This window comes from Scylla paramamosain, chromosome 13, assembly GCF_035594125.1.
Source record: "Scylla paramamosain isolate STU-SP2022 chromosome 13, ASM3559412v1, whole genome shotgun sequence".
In the NCBI taxonomy this organism is placed as follows: Eukaryota; Metazoa; Arthropoda; class Malacostraca; order Decapoda; family Portunidae; genus Scylla; species Scylla paramamosain.
Genome location: NC_087163.1, coordinates 23,942,085 through 23,967,965, shown reverse-complemented (window position 1 = coordinate 23,967,965; position 25,881 = coordinate 23,942,085). Strand labels below are relative to the sequence as shown.

The 25,881-nt window shown below is 39.0% G+C and overlaps 1 protein-coding gene across 1 annotated transcript; it reads right to left on the bottom strand.

Annotated features, from left to right (window-relative positions):
• Positions 1-6,635: 6,635 nt before the first annotated feature.
• Positions 6,636-24,994, bottom strand: LOC135106543 (bestrophin-3-like). Its single transcript, XM_064015697.1, is given in 16 exon segments — positions 6,636-8,220; positions 8,524-8,653; positions 9,499-9,643; positions 10,683-10,795; positions 11,174-11,321; positions 12,218-12,297; positions 12,822-13,011; positions 13,563-13,805; positions 14,176-14,409; positions 14,847-15,085; positions 15,261-15,285; positions 15,287-15,391; positions 17,249-17,420; positions 19,533-19,643; positions 21,458-22,597; positions 24,940-24,994. Coding segments are annotated over 15 exon segments (2,496 nt in total). The 5' UTR covers positions 21,529-22,597; positions 24,940-24,994; the 3' UTR covers positions 6,636-7,730.
• Between the last annotated feature and the right edge of the window lie 887 nt (positions 24,995-25,881).

Below are 25,881 nucleotides of genomic sequence, written 5' to 3'. Positions count from 1 at the left end.
CAAAAGGAGATAAAATTTCATATTTAATTTATAACCCAGAGGCTCTCAACCTCTTTAATCTTATGAACACCTTGAATTTTCTTCAGTACTGGTCACCTACTTCTCACCCAGAATACAGTAGAATAGAGTTATTTGAAGACATTATGCGTCCAGGAATTCATCAGTAATTAGGTAAGGCGTCCACGAATTTTAATGATAAAAATTCTGCTCATAAACCTCAGTATATAAAATTTTGATAAAAATTCTGCTCAAACCTCAGTATATAAAATAATCATCATTATGTCCATAAAGTCCTCAATACCTTACGTAATGACCAATAACAGTCAGCACCCATGGAGTCAGTCCAAACCCTATAACAAACCTGTCACGTACCCCCAAAATTACTCTCACGTAGGATACTCCTGGGAGCATACGTTACCTCGAGTTGAGAACCTTACAGGATAAATGAATTGGAACACACATTCTACACCTATCCTAATTAACTTAACACAAATTCATACTTACACCAGCGAAGGTACACACACCTCTTCCGAAACAGGCTTTCAAGAAAACTATCGCGGGTCCCTTACTGACTGTCTCTATTCACCTCGCCTTTCTCCTCCTTCCCCTAGCTCTTCGTCCTCCTCCCCCACTCGTTTCCTCCTTATCATCGTTACCTTTTTGTTTTCGTGTTTCATGCCCCGCCCCACCCTCCTCCTACCTCTCGATGTGAGAAAGGTTGAACGTGACATCGCTTCGAAGCTCCGAAGCGTCGCTGGATTCACTCGACTGTTTATTCCCTACGGTCACCAGCATACGATCTTCACCAAGACAAGCGACACTTGCATCTGCAACACCCAAACACATTACCCAATGAAAAATGTATTACAGATGATAGTACAAAAAAATGTCTAAAATACAACGAAGAGCCAGTACCGGATGGGTTTGAAAAGACTTTGTGCGCGGAAGACTTGTTCATTCATTGAGATGTGTGTGTGTGTGTGTGTGTGTGTGTGTGTATTGGTTTAGGCTAACATAATAAAAAAAAGTTAGAAACCAGAAATACTTAACAAGTAACACAGCGGAGGAGAGGATTGTGTCATCACCTAGTAGAAAAATTAACTGCAAAATCAGTAGTAAAGAGTAAAGAAGCATGACATCCTTCACCCATTAACTCGTCTCTTTCCCCTTCCTTTAGTTTGATTTAGCTTTTACAACTTTTTCTATAAGTCTAATGTTATGTATTTAATAGTACTATGTATTTTTTTTTATCTGGGATTGTTCTGTTACTACTCAGGATTGACGCTTTTATGTGTAATAAATTCAATCAAATCAAAACAAAGCCCATTAATTCTCACGCTGTCTCGTTCTTCACTTCCTAATCCTCACCTCACACAATGACCAGTACCCAAATGTGTTCAAACAGAAAGCAGGACAAACAGCTGACGGCCATGGATAGAACACACATGACATGAACTTGATGTGTGTGTGTATGTGTGTGTGTGTGTGTGTCTGTGTGTGTGTTAAAGAAAGCCGGCTAGAGGTAGAAAATAAATAAATAAAAACATTTAAAAAAGTCAGTTCACATTGCCATTCCCAAGAGAAATACAGGAAAATAAATCTGGAATTACTGTTAATTTAGTTTCTAAGGTGTCTTGATGCTCCTCTTTTGAAACCGTGGGAAGAAGAGATTGAGATTGCAGAAGAAGATGAGTTCAGAGTTCACCACAGTGCAAAGAATGAGAGTAACCGATATAAGCACAGATGAATTTAATGACTTGCAAGGCAGGTCTGAAAGTTCAACAGTCGGTAGAATGACTAGGTGGAGGAGGCACTGTTAGCCTGTTAACCCTTTCACTGTTCTGGTCTTCCTTTGTTAATATTACGAGCACTGTAAAGAATGTTTGCTTGGATACGGAAAGAAGAGAGAGAGAGAGAGAGAGAGAGAGAGAGAGAGAGAGAGAGAGAGAGAGAGAGAGAGAGAGAGAGAGATTGTTTGGTAGTAAAGGTTAACAACAGGTGGGGGGGGGCTTCTCCCACATCATGTTAAATAAAAGCAATCATGTAGGAAATGTACGTTTTTATAATGTTTTCCTTACGGTATAAATGCGAATATACCCTCTCTCTCTCTCGACTGTAAATATAGTTTCTATGAATCATCGTCTGATTTTCATGATGCTTCAAAAGGGGATTCGCTCGTCTGAAATGACCGTGGCTCGTTATAAACTCCTGACTCGGGTTGTTTTTAACTCTTATGCAAAGGTAAATTCAGTATTTGTCTTGGATTCCATTGTAGTAACTACGTAAGTATCTGACATTGTTTTATATTCCCATGAGCACATACAAGAAAACTAAGGGGTGGCGAGTGTGATGCGTTCTGAAACAGATCAATGAGTTGATCGGTCCTTAGGCCGCTCATTAAATGAAAGTCGTTTGCTTCCAAAATCATAATGACTGACCTCTTCATCCTATGTAGAACTACGTAGAGACTCAGATGGTGGCGGCGACAGGATGCGTGGCAACTGTAGTACCTCTCAAGTCTCAACCCGGCGAGGAGGGAGGCCGGCCAAGGCACACCTCTGGCAGCGGAATACGCAACGAACACCATTAATACCTACGTACAATATTTACACTTTTGAAGTACATCTAAGGCGAATCTCGACCGAACTCAGATGTCCAATGTTAATTTGACTGCATCTTTATACCTATAAAAGGAAAATGTTTGTATATATATGTATATTATGTATGTTTGTTCCCAATCTCCTAGACTTCACAACCTACCAGTCCCAAACTTGATCCAAATAGGTAACTTGACCTGAAGAGTGCCACCATGAGGTTGAAATTGACCTCCGAGGCCGATGGAGACCATTTTGAGGACGCTAGTAAAGTTCAACCCCCAATCCCAGACTCTGTCAACAGGAGCCTTGTCGATTGACCTTGCAGTCAATATCAATTTCATGTACTTCATATCTAAATATTTATTGTTTATTTATTTATTTATTTATTTATTTATTTATTTTTTGCTGAGAATAAACTTGGCTTTCCGGCATTACATCAACAGTGCCCAGATGCAGAGTTCGGCGGAGTTGGAGCCACTCAGGTAGCGTGAGGAGTGCAACAACTCGACCTACCCCGTGGCCAAACAGATGCAGCTGTGTCGCCTCTCTCAGAACGTGCTCAAGGAACAGGACGGCATGGGGCGCCTGGTTGTGATGTTGAAGGGTGCTTGGTGTATTTGTATAGGTTTGCTGGATTTTGCTGTTATTATTGTTGTTGTTGGTGGTGGTGGTAGTCTTTGCAGTAGTGGTTGTAGTAGTAATAGGTAAAGGAAGAGGGAGGAGGAGCAATATGAAAAGGACAGCGAGTCTCTTATGTTACCCTCTATCTAACACATCACTGCGCACTCATTCTGTTCCTCCTCCTCCTCATCATTATGTAAAAGGTAATAATTCCATAAGACAAAACTATAAGATAACCAGCAATGCATTAGGAATAAAAACGTGCTGCATTCCCTCACTAATATACGAAAATTAACACATCCAATGACGTAATGAAGTTGACTCAGACCTTGAAGAGACCGAGCGAAAATCAAAGAAAACAGAAACCGGGAGAGGGAGGGAGGGGAGGTGTCGTGGTTGTCTGCCGTAGAGGACAAGGCAAATGGAGGGAACGGTAGAGTTTTGAGAGAAATGTAAGAGGCTGGAGGGAATGCAGGAGAAATGGAGGGATAGCAGATGTGAAGAGGAGGAAGGTGGAGGTTAGGATATGCAAAGGAAAAGATGAAAGAGATGGATATGGCGGGGGGTGTAAGGATTAAAGAAGAGAGGTAGAGGGTTGAGAGAAATGTATAAGGGGAGGGAATGGATGAGAAAAGAAAGTATATCAGAAGTGAAGGGGGAGGAAGGTGGAGGCTAGGATGAAGGAGGTGGAAGCAGTGGATGGATTAAGGGGTTAAATAATGGAAACAATGGTGGATGGAGAAAAGAAGGGGACAGTAGGTAGAGGAAAAGTGGAAGAATGGAGAGAGAGAAAAAAAGGAAAATGCAAAAAGTGGAATTGAAAGGTGGAACAGGGAGAAATAAATAAACAAATGAGTTGAAGTAAAACAGTAAGAGAAATTAAAGAGGGCAAGTAAAAGGAAAAGACACAAGGGCTTCTCACTTCATCACTTGCAGCCTCCCTCACTCTCACTCCTCTCCCTGCCTGACATCTCCTGATCATCAGGCTTCAATCATACTAATGAAAAATTTGCAAGGGAGGAGGAGGAAGATGAGAAAAAGGAGAATGGATAGTTGGAGGGTATAGAAGTGGTACAATGTCTATTTAATTTACTTGTGCTTCTTGTTAGCTGATGGGATGAAGAACAGTTTGAGAGAGAGAGAGAGAGAGAGAGAGAGAGAGAGAGAGAGAGAGAGAGAGAGAGAGAGAGAGAGAGAGAGAGAGAGAGAGAGAGAGAGAGAGAGAGAGAGAGAGAGAGAGAGAGAGAGAGAGAGAGAGAGAGAGAGAGCATGCTTTAAGATGAGCATTGAAATGATGTCATGAGACACAGCCAGGTGGTGAATGGACTCATTGATTGCTATAATAGTGCCTCACAACTTTGTCCTACTTCATAAACAGGCAAAGATATCTGTTAGATATGCATGAGGAAAAATATGTGAAGAATAACATACCAGCAGTGTGCATCCTGTGGCAGGACACGTCATGGCCTGGCTGGCATGGCAAGGGTGGTGGCTGGCGACTCACATGCACATGCGTTGCGTTGCAGGTCATAATTCTTTGTCATTTCTTATGAATGAATGATGGTAACTATTTAATTATCTATCTATCTATCTATCTATCTATCTATCTATATATATATATATATATATATATATATATATATATATATATATATATATATATATATATATATATATATATATATATATATATATATATATATATATATACACACACACACACACACACACACATATACAAGGATGAATGGTTGGATGGTGATGTTATAGTGAATTTATGTATTGCCATGGTGCATGATAATTGCCAGTAATAAGTATTCTTAGAGAGAGAGAGAGAGAGAGAGAGAGAGAGAGAGAGAGAGAGAGAGAGAGAGAGAGAGAGAGAGAGAGAGAGAGAGAGAGAGAGAGAGAGAGAGAGAGAGAGAGAGAGAGAGAGAGAGAGAGAGAGAGAGAGAGAGAGAGAGAGAGAGAGAGAGAGAGAGAGAGAGAGAGAGAGAGAGAGAGAGAGAGAGAGAGAGAGAGAGAGAGAGAGAGAGAGAGAGAGAGAGAGAGAGAGAGAGAGAGAGAGAGAGAGAGAGAGAGAGAGAGAGAGAGAGAGAGAGAGAGAGAGAGAGAGAGAGAGAGAGAGAGAGAGAGAGAGAGAGAGAGAGAGAGAGAGAGAGAGAGAGAGAGAGAGAGAGAGAGAGAGAGAGAGAGAGAGAGAGAGAGAGAGAGAGAGAGAGAGAGAGAGAGAGAGAGAGAGAGAGAGAGAGAGAGAGAGAGAGAGAGAGAGAGAGAGAGAGAGAGAGAGAGAGAGAGAGAGAGAGAGAGAGAGAGAGAGAGAGAGAGAGAGAGAGAGAGAGAGAGAGAGAGACTAACAGCTTGACTGGATGGTGGTGCATCACCCCCAACACTGCCCCGCTGACTGCCTCATTATCCATCACCTTCCATCACATTCCCTCACTACTACAGGCCAGTGCCTCAACAACAAATAGTACATGTACAAGTTGGCCTGACTGACAAAATTTTAGTATTTCACTTCCCTAACATGTTATGGAGCTCATTATAGAACTAGAATTTATTCCTCCTTACAGGTCACTATTCAGTTTCACTGTGTGTATATATATATATATATATATATATATATATATATATATATATATATATATATATATATATATATATATATATATATATATATATATATATATATATAAATATATATATATATATATATATATATATATATATATATATATATATATATATATATATATATATATATATATATATATATATATATATATATATATATATATATATATATATATATATATATATATATATATATATATATATATATATTATGCAGACCTTTCCCCTTTAAACAGCACCCCTTAGGTTAACCACTGCTCTAAAAGAAAACATCAGACAATTAGGAATTTCTCCCCACTTGGCAAATTTTTGGGCCTGTCTAGACGAGCGGGCCTGTATGTCAGGCATGGGTGTTGACAGGATTATTTGACAGGCTAACCAACAAACTGCCCTAGACTCATTAAGTGAAATCACAGCAATGTCTGTTGGCTTGAAGCACTTCCATGCTGCCACATGTAAATCAACATTGTGTACCCACAGCAGGCTTGCCTCCCACTTCCCATATTTTCTTTTCTTTTCTTTATTTGCAAGGCAATTATTGCCCATTGACAACACTTCCAACCCTGGCCATGCCCACTCATCTGGATGGAATTAAATTAATGCTCTTGATGGCCTGCTCTACATGTGACTCAAGTGTGGATTAGTCCATAATTTTTTATGTAAGTTTTTTTTTGTCCATGGAAGCTGAATTTGATATATCATGAACATCCACACATCTCTGATTACCTATATACATACATCAGATTTATAACTCATGATGCACATCAATGAAACAATATATAATTCAAATAAAAGTATGTAAATTTATGTTTCATAACTTTGAGAAGTATATAGGCAAATATCAGTTTTGGAAGAACCCAGTTATGTTCCTATGTTTTTAATCAGTAAAGACTTTAGTTAATAAGTTTATACCATAACATGGTTCTGGCACTAAAGTCTTCACTGATCACCTAAAATGCATATACTAATTCAACAGTGTTTTCATTGCTCTCTATTTAAGGCTTCAAACAAAACTAAGTATATATCAAAACCCGGACAGAAAATTGAGAATAACCTGACTAAAAGTTAACATAGTTCAATTGATGTGGTATGGATCTCTATGACAATAAAAAAATAAAAAGATAAATATACCATAATTGATTTCTAAGATAATTGTAAGAATATGTTTCTAAGTCTGTGTATTATTTACATTTCTTTAGATGAATGAAGAATGAGGAAATAATTATTTTTAAATTATTAATCTAAAATATTCTAAACGGGCAAAATCACATTTTGCAAAATCACATTTTGTGTGTTACCAATACATGAGAAATATCTGTCTATATGCCAGGCTGACATCTACTACCGCAGGCATGGCTGAAACAAGGCACACGTGAACACTCATATCACACCCACAAGTAAATAACATTGAACAATGTTTTTATAATAACTCAAGAATGAGACAAGTGAAAAACAAGTTCTTACCATATCTTTAGGGGACAGATAAAGTACAACTTAAGGTTCATTGAGCCTTATTAAGGTGGGAATCATAACCAACATAACAATGGTATGTATGTTTCCAAACAGTACAATTACAAAGTACAAAAAATTATATTTTACTTCATTACTGGAAACTAAATACCATACATATTTACATAAAATACAAAAATGTTATGCAAACAAATATAGGCCAATATCTGATGCTGTAATTACTATCACATAGTAATGAATAATTTCAATTTATTATCTTAGAATAATATCTACTTAAATTAAAATATATGAAAATGGGAAATTTGTGCTTTTGTCTTTATATTTTGTGACTTTGTAAAACCTACATTTACAATATCTATTTTTAATTTTGGAAGTCTAATTTTGAGATATGTGGCTTATTAACAACCATTATAACTTACTAGTATCACATTTGTAGCTTTCCTCTACATTTTCTACTTCAGCTATGCTTTCTAAGGGACCCTCAATGATTGTTTCCAGTGTGTCTTTAGGAGCTACTTGCTGGTCAGGACTACTTTGGAAAACTGAACCAGACTCAGGTTTCATATATGAAAATTTCCCCTCAGAACTACTGGCCTTGGGACTGGCCTCTTCAAGGCACACACTTAAGTCTCCACTGAAAGGCTTATACAGCACGGATTCATCTGCTCCAAAAGGTGAGGTAGTAGGATGGGTGCTGGATTTTTTGTCTTTTTCAACATGAGCATCAAAGGCAGCTAAGCTTTTAGATGCCATGGACTGCAGAACCGGAGATTTGTGCAAAGGTGAAACTGGCTCACTGGTGCTGGTTTCATCTTGTCTTTGTAGGTCAGGCAAGAAGGTGTCGTCTTCCGATAAAAGTTGTTCAGACTGTGATACTCTCTTTTCTATGGATTCACTACTGTTAAAAAAATTATGGCTATGAATAAAAAATATAATTCATAGGTATATATGAGAAAAATATATAGAATGAAATACATATATCAACTAAATCATTTAATGTGTATTCAGAACCACTCCCATTAACTCATGTGCAGCCAACACAGCTAATTTCTTACTCACCATAGACATCTGGAGGCCACAAGGGAATGTGAACCTAATCAAACAGTTGTGATGCAAAAAGTCTAATCTAATGTGCAGCAGCAAGAGTAGCTTACAGTACCAAAGTCAATGCTACAGTACTTTATTGGAAAAAATACGTTACCTGAGTCTATGAAAGGATAATGATGAACTTGGGTGCTCTTGATGGGATCTGCTTGGAATACTAATGGTCTTTGATAATCCTTTAAGGTTCATATTAGTCATGCTTCTTCCTTGTTTTTGTGCAAGAAGCTCTAAAAACAAGAACAAAATAAAACTAATATAAGACAATCATGCTTCCATTTAAATCAACTGTAATGTGAGGGAGAGAAGGAATACACACAAGTCTTGGAGTATGGAGGATATGCATTTCTGAAATTTATCTGTTAAGTCTGAATTTTTTTAGCTGGAGTTTGTGTAAGGTATATAGGATTATATCACATGGATGACCAAAAAGAAAGGGTTTGAGAAATAAATATTAATTAATTTAATTTTCATACTGTCTTCTGTGTTTTTATGTACAAGATCTCTGTTAACAAGACTTGCCTGTATTAGTCAACTCAACAGTAGTACATACCATAAGACTATGTACATAAGAGTGAAAAAAAAATTCTGCAGCCATTGATAAAAGTTTGCTGAAAAGCTCATTAAATATTATCCCTCAATTAATTAATTTATATATTTACCTTTGAATCATAGTGGTGAGACTTTTGGAGCTTCAAGTATTTATTAAAGACAAGAAACAAACTACAAGTGATTATTTTGTTAAATATATGTCTAAATAACAATTTACTAATGTTTTCTTACTCAAGCTTTTACCAAGGACCACTTAAACCACAGAGTGCAGAGTGAATGAAAAGGTAAATGATTATGTACACAGCATCATCTTTCATATAAATTAATCAAGATTATACCAGACTGCATAAATCAAATATCTGGTGTCACAAGTATGGTTCCATGTACTATATATATGAAAATACTTCTGTATAATTCAGTAATTTTGAAAAAAAGTTTGGTATGTACAAAATCAAAGTTTGTTTATGATTGCATTGTTGACAGTGTGTGTAATTCCCTAAGTGTGAAGCAACACTGTTATTACCTCTCCTTTCCTCTTCATTATTATCCACTTCTGTTCCATCACCGTGGAAAATGGATGTGCGAATTGAAGCACTACTGCCGAGACTCTTATTGTCAGGAAGCCCTTTCGCTTTTTCACTGTTGATGAAAGGCTCTTCTTCTGTCCCCTGTACATATCAGACATTGTCATGGGATGATACACAATGATTCTCTGTGCAGGTAAAATTCATGAGATACTGGTTCAATCTTTTAGTGACTATGGATCTAAAGTAGTAATAATAATAATAATAATAATAATAATAATAATAATAATAATAATAATAATAATAATAATAATAATAATAATAACAACATTAATAAAGATAAATAAATAAATAAAGAAATAAAAGTAAAGAAATAAATAAAAGAAAATTATAACTTACAAAGATCTACAAAATCTGTTCTCTAGTTATCTATTTGCTATGACACTTATGCCTTAGGATTCCTTAGGATTCTTAGAATGTCAGTTTATTCATATAAGGTATGAATGTATCTCCTATCTTTAATATAAGCAGAATATTAATTATTTAAGCCATTCGTAATTTGTGTTCCCTGCCATTCACTTCACTCAATTCTTATCATTACTTTAACACACTTCTGCAATCCTTTACTATTTTAATAATATTCACAACCTCTTTTTACCCACAATTAAAATGGCAAGTGAATGCCAAAATAAGGGATCTGAAGTAAAGTAAGGGATCTGGTGCTCCTGGAATATAAAGCTCTGAGAAGAAAAGCTCCAAGTTTTCTGATGATATCTTTGAAGCTGTCTGTGACATGCAGAGAATACAACCCTACATATTGTTACTTCTCACATCTCAGGAATAACATATGTACATACTAGGGGAATTTATCTGAAAATTAAATTTGTAGCTCTTTCCTTACACTCCAGTTTCTATCCACTCTGTGACAGAAGGGATGAGTACAGAAAAGATCTGTTTGTTCCAGAGAAAATCCAGATTTATATGATTTTGTTTTAATACAAAAATAATCTTTGACTGTTACATATATCAACTTTAAAATAATATGAATATTATCTCTAATTCACTGAAAAACTAGTTAAATAACATAACTTGATGCAATTAATTTACAGCATTTTATTTAATAGTGTTAAAAGGAATTAAGTCTTTTGCTTAATATTCTACTGGCAAAGACCATAAAACTTACTTCTCTAAATATGGAAGATGCACCTGTTTTTTTCTGTTTTCCAATTAGTAGTGCTTTCCCAGAATCACTTGTATTGTCGAAGTCATCAGATGTGTGTGACGTTATAACATGCCCTGAAACACAGAGAGCAACTTGTTATATCTAAAAGCACATGGTGGCAGTAGTACAGCAAAGGATGTGTTAATTCATGGCTTAGGTTAGGAATACTCCTTGTAGTATAATGGACTGACTTTTCATTCAATGGCACTGTAAAACAACAATTAAAAAGGACAGAGTGAGAAGACTGGAGGTCCTCTCCCCTTTATTTTTATTCCTGCAGTGAAATATAATGTACCTCTTTTCAATGGGAATACCAGTTTGGTTTACATACACTAAGATGTCATGTAAACATTTTTAACATAAACAAGATGGCATCAGAGAGAAGCAAAGCAAGGATGCTACATTAGATATAAGAGAAGATGACAAAAGTGTTGAGAAGTACACAATCTTACCATCATTATCTCTTCGCTTGATCTTGATAACAATATGCTCGTCATCATCACCACAAGAATTGTGTCTCGTCTTTGAGCGCGGACTAGTGATGTCTTCCCCGCCATGCGTGTTGAGTGACAGTCCTGACATGCGGAATATGGCACTGTCCTGCAAGAGAATTCTATGATGAAACCAAAGCCATGCTGGAGAGAATATAACTCCATGATGATGATGAAAAAGAAGATGAAGAGCAACAACAACAAGGTAGTGAACTTGAGGTTATGAATACAAGCCCCACTAGAAGCCAACCATTTTTCTATTATCATAAGTGGCAAAAGATTCTCTCTTATGCCACAGTCATCTTTGTATTTCACTGTGAATACATACATCAGGGAACACTAAAAGGCAGCCTGAGCTTCTACAGGAATCACAAAAAATTCATGCCTATGTACCTAGAAGTGGAGTAAATCATCCACGCCTCCAAATAACAACTCAAATAATCAGCCATCATGTAGTATAAGGATTACTTTGCACCAAGAAGTAAAAAAAGAAAGGACTTACTTGAAACTATGTTGTTTTGAAAAGAAAACAGAAAAAAGACTAACTGTTTAATTCTGAAGAATCAACTGATGCAGTTTTCTGTTTAGCATACAAAAATTAAATAATATTGGAAAAGGAAGGATGACAGTGAAATATAACTGATAAATCATGAGAGATATGGGTGGAACTTTGTAAGAGAATTCATGAGTGAAGATTAGTTAAGTATTTGGAGTACAGGAGGCACAAGACAGAATTAAGGTGCAAATGTAACATCTGATGCAGTACTTTTAAATGAGAAGATAGTTTTAATAAAATATAATAAGGAAAGGTATGAATCCTTAAGTTGAGAAAATGACAGTGTGAATGAAACAACAAATCTAATTCCCACTACAAACATCTCTGATGTCTGATGCAGATGAGCAATCATGTGACATATGTACAAATTGTTTTATATGGAATAATCATATGCTCAAGTTAAGTTTGAATGTCTGATATTCAAAAGAAAATTAACTTTGCTGAACAACCTGAGATGCCGATGACACTCGGGATCCGGATCTCTTGAGGCTGCGTGGCCGTCTTCCGTGACGAACTGATGTGCTGCTCACTGAAATGAAGTGGTCTCAAGATGTGACTACCAAGAAAAGTCTTGCTTGAATCATAAAACACCCCTCCATCATCTTCCAATATAAGTCAGAAAAATGTCAGAGCTACTAGTAGATATGAATATTTAATTCACTTATTGCATAATCATCATTGTAAGGATTACCATCCTGCACCAAAAAAAATCTCCTACCATCATTATCAACAAATACTTGTAGTATGACACTGTTTGGGATGTGAGGTTGTAATATGTCTTATAAGATATGAAGATTTCATGTAGTAGGTAAATATTCAACTACTTATCTCACTACCTCATCACTGTGTGTCCACTTCCAGTTAAAGTAATGAAAAATATTAATGTGCAACATCACAACTAAGAAGAAAATAAATAATTTACAGTATTCACTGAGAAGATAGTACAAAAACATGTAATTAATATAGCAGGTTACAGACACAGAACAAGCGTAATGATACTGCTAGGTTCCTGTGTAGTAACTAAGAGACTTAAGCTTAACTTATCCAACTCACTATTAGGTTTGAGACCATGGCGTCGAACATTTTCTTGGCTGTTAGACGTTAGTCTGTTAAATAACATTGATAACATTGAAGGCTTGCGGGATGACAGGGGTTGGGACGATGCCATCCCTGATATGGATGATCTTGCACTCCTTGGCTTTTTCATAATATCAATAGCTTTTGAGCCTCCTTTCTCCATATCCTAAAAAATACAGATCAAAGTATTATACAGTGATTCATAACCAGGGAATATAATGACAAAAAATTTCAATCCTCCATATGCAAAAGTAACTTTAAAAACAAGAACTCACATGCCATTTCTACTGAACAAAACATAAAAGGTAAAAAATTTGGTAACATGACAACTCTCATGTCAGCCTTACTACAAATGTAGCATAATAAAATCTGCCCCAAACTTCACTCATTTTTTTTTTTTTTTTTGGCAGGAACTCAGGCACTTGGTCTATACGACATTGAAAATTTATCATTCCTGACTACATTATAATTGTTGAAGTGGTACAATGTATATTCTTTGTTACTAGTTAAGAAACTTGAGTTTTGAGGATTATTTTACCTCAACAGTGAAAATAATGAACTGTGACTGATTGCAATCTAAGATGCTCAACTGATATGGTGGGTGGTAGTACATGTATCATTATCCTCCTTTCATTTTTTATTACATATACATACATGCCATGTACGTAGGTATGCACATACATGATCTGTCAAATTCATGCTGGTATTTACACTTACAACATTGATTCCAGACAGAGAATCTTGAATTCCTTCATCATCTTCTTCCTCAACCATGGGTAGAAACTCTTGGCCCTGCTCTGACACTTCAATATTTGCTGTAGAACCTTGAGGTGGTTCACGTCTGAACTGTTCAGCTGCAATGGTGTACGGCAATTCTTGGGGAAACACCTCGTCCCAGTACATGTCTTGGATGAGCTCTGGATGTTCACTGTGCATCTCATCTACTATAAGATAAGAAACCTGGAAATGGAATTATCCTCTAAATTTCTTATAGATAAATAAAGAAGTACTTTGTGCATAAAATCTTTGCTATAATAACTTACTGGCATCCATAAACTCCACAAGACTTTGTGTTGTCCCAACAAGAGACATACTTAAGTACAATCTGATAACAGACCTATTCAAATATTGTTCACTACATCATACTCTCTTCCAAGCTATCACTAACTTATTGAATTTTCTTTTGCCTTTGCATTCTTTTGTTTGAACTGAAATTATCTTATCTTACTCTTAACCAAACATCAAAATTAATGAGATCAGGAACAAACTTAAAAGATTGAAAGATTGTCTAACTTTGCAGCTATCAATAGGAAAATATCATAACACTGACCTGTAAGTTTCTATCTACCAGCCAGTTGATCTCGAAGTCATCATCATCTTCACCAAAGGGATTCACAAGAGACTCAGCCACTTTCAACCAACCCATGTAGAAAAAAAATTGCAGGAGTGTAAATATAGGAACATAAAAATCCACTTCATGGTTTGGGATCTTCTGAGCTGGATCCAGAAACTGCCGTCCCATAATTGCAGCAATGAAGAAGGAGTACACTGCCAGAGTCACAACCTTGAAAGTTAAAAGAAACACTGTTTAAGAGTTAATATAAAGTCCATGTGAACAAACTCACTACCAAATACCTATTTTTCTATAACTAATCAAATGTGTTTATGGATGAATTAATGAAAAATAGTCAAGTCTAGGAAATTATTTAGATAGTGTGAAAAAATGGTACACTTTTTGTCTATTTCTCCTGAAAATGAGATGCTTCCTTTTTTGAAGGATTCCACCAGTTATCAGTTTAAGACTGTTTCCATGATATGCCAGATTCTCAGTTTTCTTTCTTGGCAGATCTTTTCCATTCCTTAAACAGAAAATGCATCTCTCATTTACACAACATTGCATTAGCAATGATAGAATAAAAGCTTGAAATAAAAGTGCATGAATCTCTAACATCTATTCAATCTCCGCCTCTGAAAGATAATTCAGACATTTAGTATCTTTACCTGAGTATATACAAGAGGTATGCTAATCCAATCATAACTTAGCAAACCTCCACACAATCCACGAAATCTGTTGATTTCATCTAACATAGTTTTGACAGCAAAGTCATCTCGTATCCTGCCTTCTTTCCTGGCCCGTGCAATGATGCTGCCAGCCCACACCAGAGGCATCCAGTACTTGGAGTGCGAAGTCTTGGCATTCAGGTCATCAAATATCTTCTGCTCATTTGATGTCAGGATACCTGAAAGGGTTTTTAATGAGCAAACATATGAGAGAGAGAGAGAGAGAGAGAGAGAGAGAGAGAGAGAGAGAGAGAGAGAGAGAGAGAGAGAGAGAGCAATGTACATATGTTAACTTGTAAACATTTTACAAATATTACAAGGCTGCACTCATCCATTTCATCACTGAAGTATGACCTGCTTCTACCAGGTGCTCAAGGGTTTGGGAACCGCTTCTTGACGCCTGGGCTGATCATGATGAAGGTGATGATCTCTGTCAGGTTCACGTAGCGCATCACTGTGCGGCGCATCAAACGTGATCGCTCATCCTGTAACAACAATAACATCCTGTCACAATTTTTTTTCTCTCAACGCTATTCTGTACATCTCTCTAATGCAAAAGTTAGCCAGTATTATCAATTATTCATTCCTTTTTCTAGTAAACTCTGGATCTAGGTGACTACTTTTGTATTTCCTCCTTCCTATGACTTGGATTCTTTCAAGAAGGAGGCTTCAAGGCACTTATCCTCCAAATTTGGATGACACTTTTAACCTTTCTTTTGGGACTGACACCTCAGTGTGCCTTTATTTTTTGCTCTTTTTGTTACCCTTGCTCAGTGCCCCTCTTACATAAAAAAATAAATAAATAAACTTTTCTTCCAATAATAATTTCCACGTGAGGTTCCGGTGTCAAAAAATGGGCAGATTTAAGGATCACATGAGAGATTAGGGGAGGTGAATGAAGAACTTACAACAGCCATTACTCAAGCAAGATAATGTGGTGTCTATGGATGGACACAAGTCACTACCACTCGACTTCTGAAACAGGAGCAAACACTTCCCTAAGACAAGTAAAAAACTGAGTATTTTCTGGAAAAGTTACCTCCCATTCTGGCATGAACATACAGACATACATACAGAAACACTAAAATAACAGTGTCCTTTGTAAAGTACATAATCAGAATGTGGCATCGCGTAAAAAAAAAAGAAGTCTCGATAATGAGGTTCATGTAATTTCACTATACTGCTGATGCTTTCTTAGTTCAGTGTAGCAGTCTGTTTTACACGCTCGTAAGTCCAGATGCAGGTAATAAATAACTGGGAACATGAGTGCCAGATAATTTAGGTACAGTTGTAATTTATAACTATTACCACTTGCCTTCTGAACCTGAAGATCTGCTGTATTCATTTCCTTTATTTATCTATCTGTATGTTTATTTTTTACTATTATTATCATCTTTTTGGTGCAGTGAATATCAAATACTGTGTGTGTGTGTGTGTGTGTGTGTGTGTGTGTGTGTGTGTGTGTGTGTGTGTGTGTGTGTGTGTGTGTGTGTGTGTGTGTGTGTGTGTGTGTGTGTGTGTGTGTGTGTGTGTGTGTGTGTGTGTGTGTGTGTGTGTGTGTGTGCTTTTAAGAACACTGATAAAGTATTATGAAATTGACTAAGCGAAATGGACTAACGTTGCCACTATTGAATTAACCGAGACAGTAAGCAGAAAAAAAAGATGATAATAAAAAGCCACGAGCAGACCAGACACAGGCACGCCACTTGGTCGAGGCTTCTGTTCCTCCTAAGCAAGGGAGCCAAAACGTTATTTAATGGATGCAGTGCCAGTCAGCCGCAACGTGAAGATAACGAACCCAAACAGGCATAAACTGAGAGAGAGAGAGAGAGAGAGAGAGAGAGAGAGAGAGAGAGAGAGAGAGAGAGAGAGAGAGAGAGAGAGAGAGAGAGAGAGAGAGAGAGAGAGAGAGAGAGAGAGAGAATTTATTTATAGAATTTTTCTTTCACACAGAGAGAGAGAGAGAGAGAGAGAGAGAGAGAGAGAGAGAGAGAGAGAGAGAGAGAGAGAGAGAGAGAGAGAGAGAGAGAGAGAGAGAGAGAGAATTTATTTATAGAATTTTTCTTACACAGAGGGAGAGGGAGGGAGAGGAAAGAGAGAGAGGAGAGAGAGAGAGAGAGGAGAGAGAGAGAGAGAGAGAGAGAGAGAGAGAGAGAGAGAGAGAGAGAGAGAGAGAGAGAGAGAGAGAGAGAGAGAGAGAGAGCTCATGGCGCCCTCTGAGAATCACAATACATGATAAAATATACGCAATGGAAATAGCACACAACGACACAAGAATGCGAAGAGATAACTGATAAACGCGACAAATAACTCGAGATAAGAGTGTGAGGGCGAGCACCTACAAGGCCGTGGATGGAGGTGGAGACGAAGAGCGCCAGGGAGTCGGGCCAGGGGAGGGACATGTACTGCTCCCACCACCTCTGCACCACGATGGACACGTAGAAGCCAAGCACGAAGGACAGCGGGATGAGGTCGCTGAAGTATTGGCAGTACACGGACACCTTCTCAAAGAGTCTGTTGGGGGAAATGTTTCTACTGTAGCAACAACAATAACAACAAAAATGACAACAATAATGATAATGACATTTTACCACCACGCGCCAGTAATATGTGAAGGTTTATGTGTATATTTAGTAAACACCATCAGCGAATCGTTTGCGTAACTAAATGGTAATAAATTTGTTTATATTATTTATATTTTTTACCATGAACCAATCAGCAAACAACCAATTACTCCAAAACAATGAATAAAAAATAAAAAAATCCTGCATGTTTTTCATTTTTTTTTATTCAGAGGAAGATGAAGAACAAGATAGATGACGCAATCATTTCATACACATAATAACGCAGACGAACCCATGACAGGGAGGCAGCACGAACCAGCGACAGCCAGTTCCCATTCTGGATCGATAGTCTTAGTGAGCCACGTGTGGGGACCTGAGAAGAAAGGGTTTGGAAGGAGCGTGGGTCAAAAGAAAATTGGCTGCCGCAGCGTACGGGAAAGACACGAAAGAAGCTGGCCAGGAAATTGCTATCTGGAAGCCCTCCCTCCACCTCCCCACACGATCCTTATGATCAATATCTGTGTGAGCGAGTCAGTGATGAGGGTGTTGAAGATCACGCGTCATCGATCTCACGGCCTTGAGGTCTCCCTGTGGTGCCCCACTGCCTACACTGACCTTTCCTCGCCGCACGTGACCCTCTCGTCTCCTGGGATGGAGATAAAACATAAAACACGTCTTATACTATGAGACTAATGAGTTTTTAAGGCTTTTCCTCCTTGCTTTCAACTCAAACAGACTTACCCATGGGTATGAATGTTAATTGCATGACCTTCCCCTCGGGCGGTCCTTCCCTCCGTCTCAGCTCCACTCGCTGCGGAAACTGACGTCACGAATGCTGCACTCCACCGGTTAAAACCAGCTCTGGTCAGTTTCCTTACGGCCACGAACCGGTTACTGACTGTGGGAAATACCTTAACGAATGGCAGGTTTTCAGTGTGTCGTGTCACGTAGAGGAGACACTGATACTATGCACCCATTGCCCTATGGAACTCGAAGGTCAGTGCGTCGGGAGTGCTGCGTTTTCATTCTACCCACTTCATAAATAAAGATTCACACGATAGGTGGACTTTAATGAGATGATAAGATGTGGCGTCACGTAAATGAACACTGAAGCTGGGATGGTTAGGCTATACAGGTGTGCTTCTTAACTATTGCTCCTTCATCCCATCTTCTTAAAACTTACAGAGCACAGACTTAGCCCACAGTACACGTCTCGCTAATTCCTGTACTGGTAAATTACATCATGTGGTCAGTCTTCAGGTGAGCAATCAGCGTTCCAGTACCGAGACCCTCGCTTCAAACTACAAAGCTTAGATTTTAATACTAAAAACTCACTGCTTATGTCACTTCAGGCCAGCAACAAAAGGAATTTCTGGCTTTTGATGTCCACCGGTGATGCGTCAACAAAGAACGTTCTACGTTCTCAGAAGAGAGAGAGAGAGAGAGAGAGAGAGAGAGAGAGAGAGAGAGAGAGAGAGAGAGAGAGAGAGAGAGAGAGAGAGAGAGAGAGAGAGAATGATAAATTCATGAGCAAATCTTTTATACACGTGTCCTTTACGTTCTCCTCATCTGGTAATCTTTAGACCTTTACAAGCCGAGGATGACGTCACTCATACATTAAGAAGTAGTACTCAAGATTCTCAGGCTTCGCACATCTTTTGGGTGCCTTGTGTAAGCAGAAACAATGAGCCAACCCTCTCCACGCTGTGCTCTGGCAGGACATAAAGGAGACGTAAAGGGCAGGTCGTAGAACGCAGAACACAACGCCTTACTTCTATTCGATATCTAAGGACTGCTACTTTACGGAGGCAGGTGAAGTAAGAGGAGAATCCATCTAGTTCGTCTCGATGCCTCACAGGTACACGCTATATTGGATATTCTTAGGATGGAATGTTTTCACTCACCATTTTGTTCGTCCCCAATATCTAAGGATTTCTTGGTAACGGAGGTAGAATTATGAGGAGAATGTTCATCGATTCGTCCCGAGACATTCCATGAGTTAAATGAGCTAACCATTACGGTACACTGGGTACGCTTATGGGGGGATAATATTTTCACTCACCTTTTCTGTTCCTCACTCAGTGCGAACCTGTATGCCAGGTTACAGGCGTAATACAGGCAACTGTAAGCGAGCAGCTCCGGCCACACCAGTTTGTAGATGCTTCCTTTCCATCTGCCAATGACATACAGTTATTAGAATGCAACGTTACGATAGGCATTATGCTCTCTCTCTCTCTCTCTCTCTCTCTCTCTCTCTCTCTCTCTCTCTCTCTCTCTCTCTCTCTCTATGTGTGTGTGTGTGTGTGATGAGGGGCTTTACACTCAGTATACACCATTCAACAGATGGTAGCACCAGGGAGAGTGTTCCGATGAAAGATTGCAAGATACTGACACAAAAACGTTTATGTAAGCAATGCTGGCCTACCGCGCCGCGCCGCCTCCAGTTCCCGGTATTAGGGGTGCGGTTTATTGCAGCTGGAATGTTCATTGTGTCGTCCTTTATCAAGCCACGTGGACAAGTGATTTTGTGCGAAACTGCGACACAGAAGAATAAACTGAGAATAATAGCGCGATTATAAACTACTAAAGTAAATAGTATTCCCTTTAAATTTTACATGAATACTGAATAGAGTTGTAAGTACCGAATTCAAGTGCTGCAAGCATTCAAGAACTTGCAATCAAAATATAAAAATAGCCCACTCGCTGATCCCTGGCGCGCCTCCGAGGCAACTGCTACGCTGTAAATATACTCCCGAGCTCAAGCCGACGACCGCCTCCCGCTGGCTACTCTTGTGTCTTAGCTACTCCGTGTTTGTCATTTTGTATTTCTGATGGTTGGCTAGGTGGTTGGCGCTGAGCCCGCCCCCACTCGTGTGTGTGTGTGTGTGTGTGTGTGTGTCCTTTGTGGCGACGCAGTGTCTCGCCACTCGTTGCTCGTAATAGAATGATTGGTCAAGTATTAATGCAAGGGAATCCACATGAACAATATGGCAGCAGGTTGTTCACGGTGCCGAGATAGTGATCTGGTGGAGCTCATCTTGCTGCAACAAAGTAATGGTGGCCTGGCGTGGCGGGCTGGCACGAGCTTCCTTCAACGAAGGGTCATGTCTGGGGTTCGTGGGCGTGGGTTGTGGCTGTATACGTTACGACCCGCGGCCACGACCGCGGAAAGGGCAGCGTCATAATTATGTGCCTCGAGGGTTGAAGGAACACACACACACACACACACACACACACACACACACACACACACACACACATGCCGCGCCTTAGGTAACTTCTCTCGCACCAGCGTACCACACACATGCGGCTCCTTCAAAGATCGTAGATATTCCAATTTTGTCTCCGTCACCATGTGTTATCTGCCATCACCCATGGCCTCGTCATGTGGTACTCGTTGGCTTGGCGGGGGTAGGGGGGAGGGTGCAAGCCAATGAGAACCACATGGCAAGGCCTCCACCAACACCACACCTCCATCAAGCCAAGTATGGGCCAGCAAGTTTCCCTCCACCGAGGCTGTCAGTTGCGCAGACCTCATTCAACTTTATATCAAGGAACTCTAGGAATGGTTGGAACAGCCATCACTTACTGTTTTCTTGTGTATCAAATCTTCCACTTCCCATATTCATTATCTTAAAATGTGTTTTGCAAGCTTACAGTTGTACGTATTTTTAATAAACTGATGATAACAATAATAATAATAATAATAATAATAATAATAATAATAATAATAATAATAATAATAATAAATAATAATAATGATACCAATAATAATAATAATAATAATAATAATAATAAATAATAAATATAATAATAATAATAATAATAATAATAATAATAATAATAATAATAATAATAATAATAATAATAAAATAAATAATAATAATAATAATAATAATAATAATAATAATAATAATAATAATAATAATAATGAAATATGTAGTTATCCTTGTTTTACTTCCACAAATGCATTACACTTGCACTCACCTGAAAAGAAGCTTCCAGAAGCAGCCAAAGCCGCTGCAGGTGGCCACATTGCTGGTGTAGGTGACCGTCATGGCGAAGGATCAGGAGGTAAGGCAGAGGAAGTCCAGGTCCTGACGGCGTGGTGCTCGTCGCGGCGCCACTGACGGCCTCGGCACTCAGTTCGGCACCAGGCCAGCGGCGGTCCCGTCTAGACTCTTCGATGCATGGAAGTGATGCCAACACGGGACTGCAGCTCTCAGAATTAAGATCTGACAACTGGACAGCTTGACGCGTACGAGGGATCAAAGGGATGCAGTATGTCTTGCTATCTAATGTAGATATCCATCTTGGAAGCACGTGTGATGGCCGAGTGTGCGTTTGAGTGTGTGGACTCGGCCAGTAAGAGGAACGCGTCGAGCAGAGTACTAGAGCTAGCTGAGGCGCACCGAGACGTTGGGATACATCCTAGAAACAGCGAGTCAAGGCAGAAAGCAACACTGTGATTCTTTGTACTTGTGTCCTTTGATCTTGTGTCCTTTGATTACCTGTACCTCTTTTACGTCCCTTTTCCGTGATTCCTTCGTTACTCAGTTTTCGGGAGAAGGAGGCACGTTCCGGGAGGGTCGCTACTTAGCGGAGAGGCAGATATCAGCAATCTTGAGTAGACTAACGGCAGGAGTGGGCACGGACGGGACGCAAGTCACACTAATCTCACTATTTTTCATATCACAGAACGTAGGACAACTTGAGAGCTGCTGGTGAGACTGACAAGCTGAGATAGCACCAAAGACGATATGGCGAGAAGATTGTACCTCGATAACACCTTTACAACACCTGGGGCGATTAGAAATAAAAATTACAAATTTAGATCAAGCTCGACTGGATGGCAACCAGGTACGGGGGCATGCGCATGAATCTTATGAGGCAGGATGCTCGGCAGCGGCGGAGCTAAACGTGATTCATGACAAAAATTAACGTATATTTCAAAAGATAACAAAGATGCGTCTGATCCAGGGGGCGGTAGAGGTGACGGCGGTACTCAGTCTTCATGTCCCGGGCCGCCAGGTGCAGTGATAAGAGTCAAGGTGGGGGGCCGAACTCCACCACCCCACCTCGAGTGTTTGGGAGGAAGTCACGGCACAAGAGGAACTGCAGCACAACCTGAAAAGAGGAAATATAAATAAGTAAAGATGTATCCAGTCATTACCGCCCAAGTACGCGATAAACAATAATTAACGTCATTAACTTAAATTTTATATCTACACCAGTTTCGGCACGTGTGATATTTTCTTTTCAAATCAGTAACTACAGTTTGGAAATAAGTTTGTGGCTTCAGGAATAAATGGCGCTTTTATTACTTGCACGTCTCATCTCATTTCTCAAGACCCACGCTCAAGTCGTGGGCTCTGGTTCATGTTCACTATTCATGGCGGGATATCGATGATGCTCACGTACTGCGCAACATCACCATAATCACTATCGAGTGGATCGTGGTGATGAGCAAACACCACCACGATATAATCCACTCATTTGTTTAATTTATACAACATAATCATCTTCATCATCATCATCATCATCATAATAATAATAATAATAATAATGCTAAACGATGAGTCAAAGCGCTCCATTCTAGCCAGCATCAAGGGTCATCATAACACTCCCTTCAGGTCACACCACAGACGCCTCGAGGAACAGACTAAGGTGCACAGGTGTGGATCACACTTAAGGTTAGTGTGGCGATCAATACTTCACTATTCATGCTGTGGCAATGGTGGCCGAGTGAAGAGAGTGGCTTACTAAGATACCGAATCGATTTCTGTTATATATCCGATACGCCTTAGCTTCCCATAAATAGTATTTCCAAAGGTCACTGCAATGACTAATCAGATTCTTATGTCCTTCTCTCACTGTCGATGCAGAATCCTTGTTAAAGCGTGGGAACAATCATGAAAACATCCTTGGAAACCTCATTAACTTCCATTGCAGCCTTTTGAAATTAGTCAAGATATGACGCAGAGATATGAGAATGCAATCCGTACTATACCAACAATTCTCTCTCTCTCTCTCTCTCTCAAAAAAATAAAAAAAAAAATAAATAAATAAAAATAAATAAATAAAAATAAAATAAATAAATAAATAAATAAATAAAATAAAGCAAAATAAATAAATAAATAAATAAATAAAAGTATCTAATAATGTCCTTACTGACAGGACACACCTCGTGCGTATAAGAACAATTAAATTCGATTAACTTGTAAACAAAGTTATAACATTAAAAACTACACTTTATTAATTGATAAAACTTTCTTTATCTATATTTTTCTTTCTTTACTTTCTATTTTTTTTTAAAGTGAAATATGGTTATTATCTAAGCATCATTCCTAAAAACACAAAAGGATATTTAGTATATGTACAATGCATCTTCTTTAAGTAAGGAACATATCTCCATTATTAGATAAATATTATGAAAAAGAGAAATGCAGATCAGTGTAGGCAACGCAAAATGTATGATGAATGATGCCAAACTTAAAAGTGTTGAAAGTGAAACTGATTTAGAAGTAACAATATCGAGCAGCCTAAAACCTGGCCAACAATATTAATAAGTAATAAAGAAATTGGTTTTCCCGGTAGATTATCTGAATATGAATCTAAAGATACGATCCTCCCTCTGCCCCTGGTACCAGAGGAACATAGATAAATTATAACGAGTTCAGCGTTGGAAAAAAAAAAATAAAATTATACCAAGCCTAAACGTAACAAATCGTACCAAGAGCGACTTTGAGAATTAAACGCATTTCCTTCAACTCAAAGAAGACTAAGAGGTGACTTAATACAAGTGTTTAAAATCAACAAAGGCATTGATAACAGACTGTAGTAAATATTTCACGATAGACTTTTCAAATTACACGCGAGGAAACGGTTGCAAAATTGTTGATACTCCTTTAACTTTCATTCTTTCCTATAAAATTTCCTTCTGATGTTTACTTCTTCAACCCCGTAAGCTATTTATTTATGATTACTGTACGGCTTATGCCAGATGAAGTGGAGGGTGGGGAGAGAGCCTTCTGCTTTGCTATCCTTTTTTTCTACTATCACTTCAGAACCGGAAGGTGTTAGGTTACTTCGTGAGGACCGCAAGGTCTGTTGTGGTCTCTCTCTCTCTCTCTCTCTCTCTCTCTCTCTCTCTCTCTCTCTCTCTCTCTCTCTCTCTCTCTCTCTCTCTCTCCCTAAGGTTAGTGACTTTATCCTCAATCCATCTGTTGCCTTTGGTGTCCAACATTTCACACTTCAGATAAGATAATGTATTAGTTTATCACAAGCAGCTTCGTACGGTCTGCTAGGTCTGCTACCGTTTTTTGTTCCTTAGTGTTTGTTTTGTATATATCGACCGCATGCGTCACGACATTTGAGGAGGCAAGGGGAGAACACGTGAGTCACACTTGACGCGATCTCTGTCACTGTCCCAAGTCACCGCGAGCAAAGCAAGAGGACGACAAACTCACTCTGCCACTCTCCGTGAAGGATGGCTGGCGCTGACTGGCTGCCCGGGCACGAGGCGGTCTGTTGCCTCATGGATCCACCAACTCTTATATACCCTCTTGAAGTCACTTGCGTCAAAATGGGAGTATTTGTATTCCTCCCCCGCCCACCCCCCTTTCTCTCTCTCTCTCTCTCTCTCTCTCTCTCTCTCTCTCTCTCTCTCTCTCTCTCTCTCTCTCTACTCTGCCCTTATACAATATCTATATTAAATTCTTCGGTATTCGTATGCCTTATTATGGCTCTTTACAATATGCATGCTCGATGAAATACTTTAAAGCCACGCATTTTCAAACACAAAATTTAACATCTGATTTCCTCTCCACATTATTTTGCCAAACGTTTATTTTCCTTCTCCCTAATTTTTTAACTTTACGAACTTTAAAATGAAGCGTATTTTCCGTCGCTACGTGCTGGAATCTAACCTTGGAAGGCTGCATTTACCACGCACGAGCACAGGTTCCAGTCTCGGTTATGGGTATCTTGTCATTGTTTTAAGCTATCATTGTGGGACGTGTCAAGGATACACCCAGCTGTCACAGTGTAATGTGCTGCGACGACACCGCGACTGCTGCTGATCACACACATCTCTGCTGCCACGGCTCATCAATGTCTTATTTGCACGTACCAAATTTGTTCCAAGAGCACGCGTGAATTATATTTCATGCCGTTATCTCGAGTTTGTGTTCACTGTAACCAAACATCAGAGCAGCGTGGCAAGCCGCCAGACCATACCAGGTGCCCTACGTTCGGCGCTACGTGTGACCTCAAGGGACAGACAGCCATTTCAAACACCAAGACACCTGCATTCTCTGGGGAGCCAGATGGCTTCAGGCAGTCAGTGCGTGGGCACATTTTAACTTCCGTACCAAGTGAGTTACTGAGGCAAGGCATAGGTCAAGATAGGC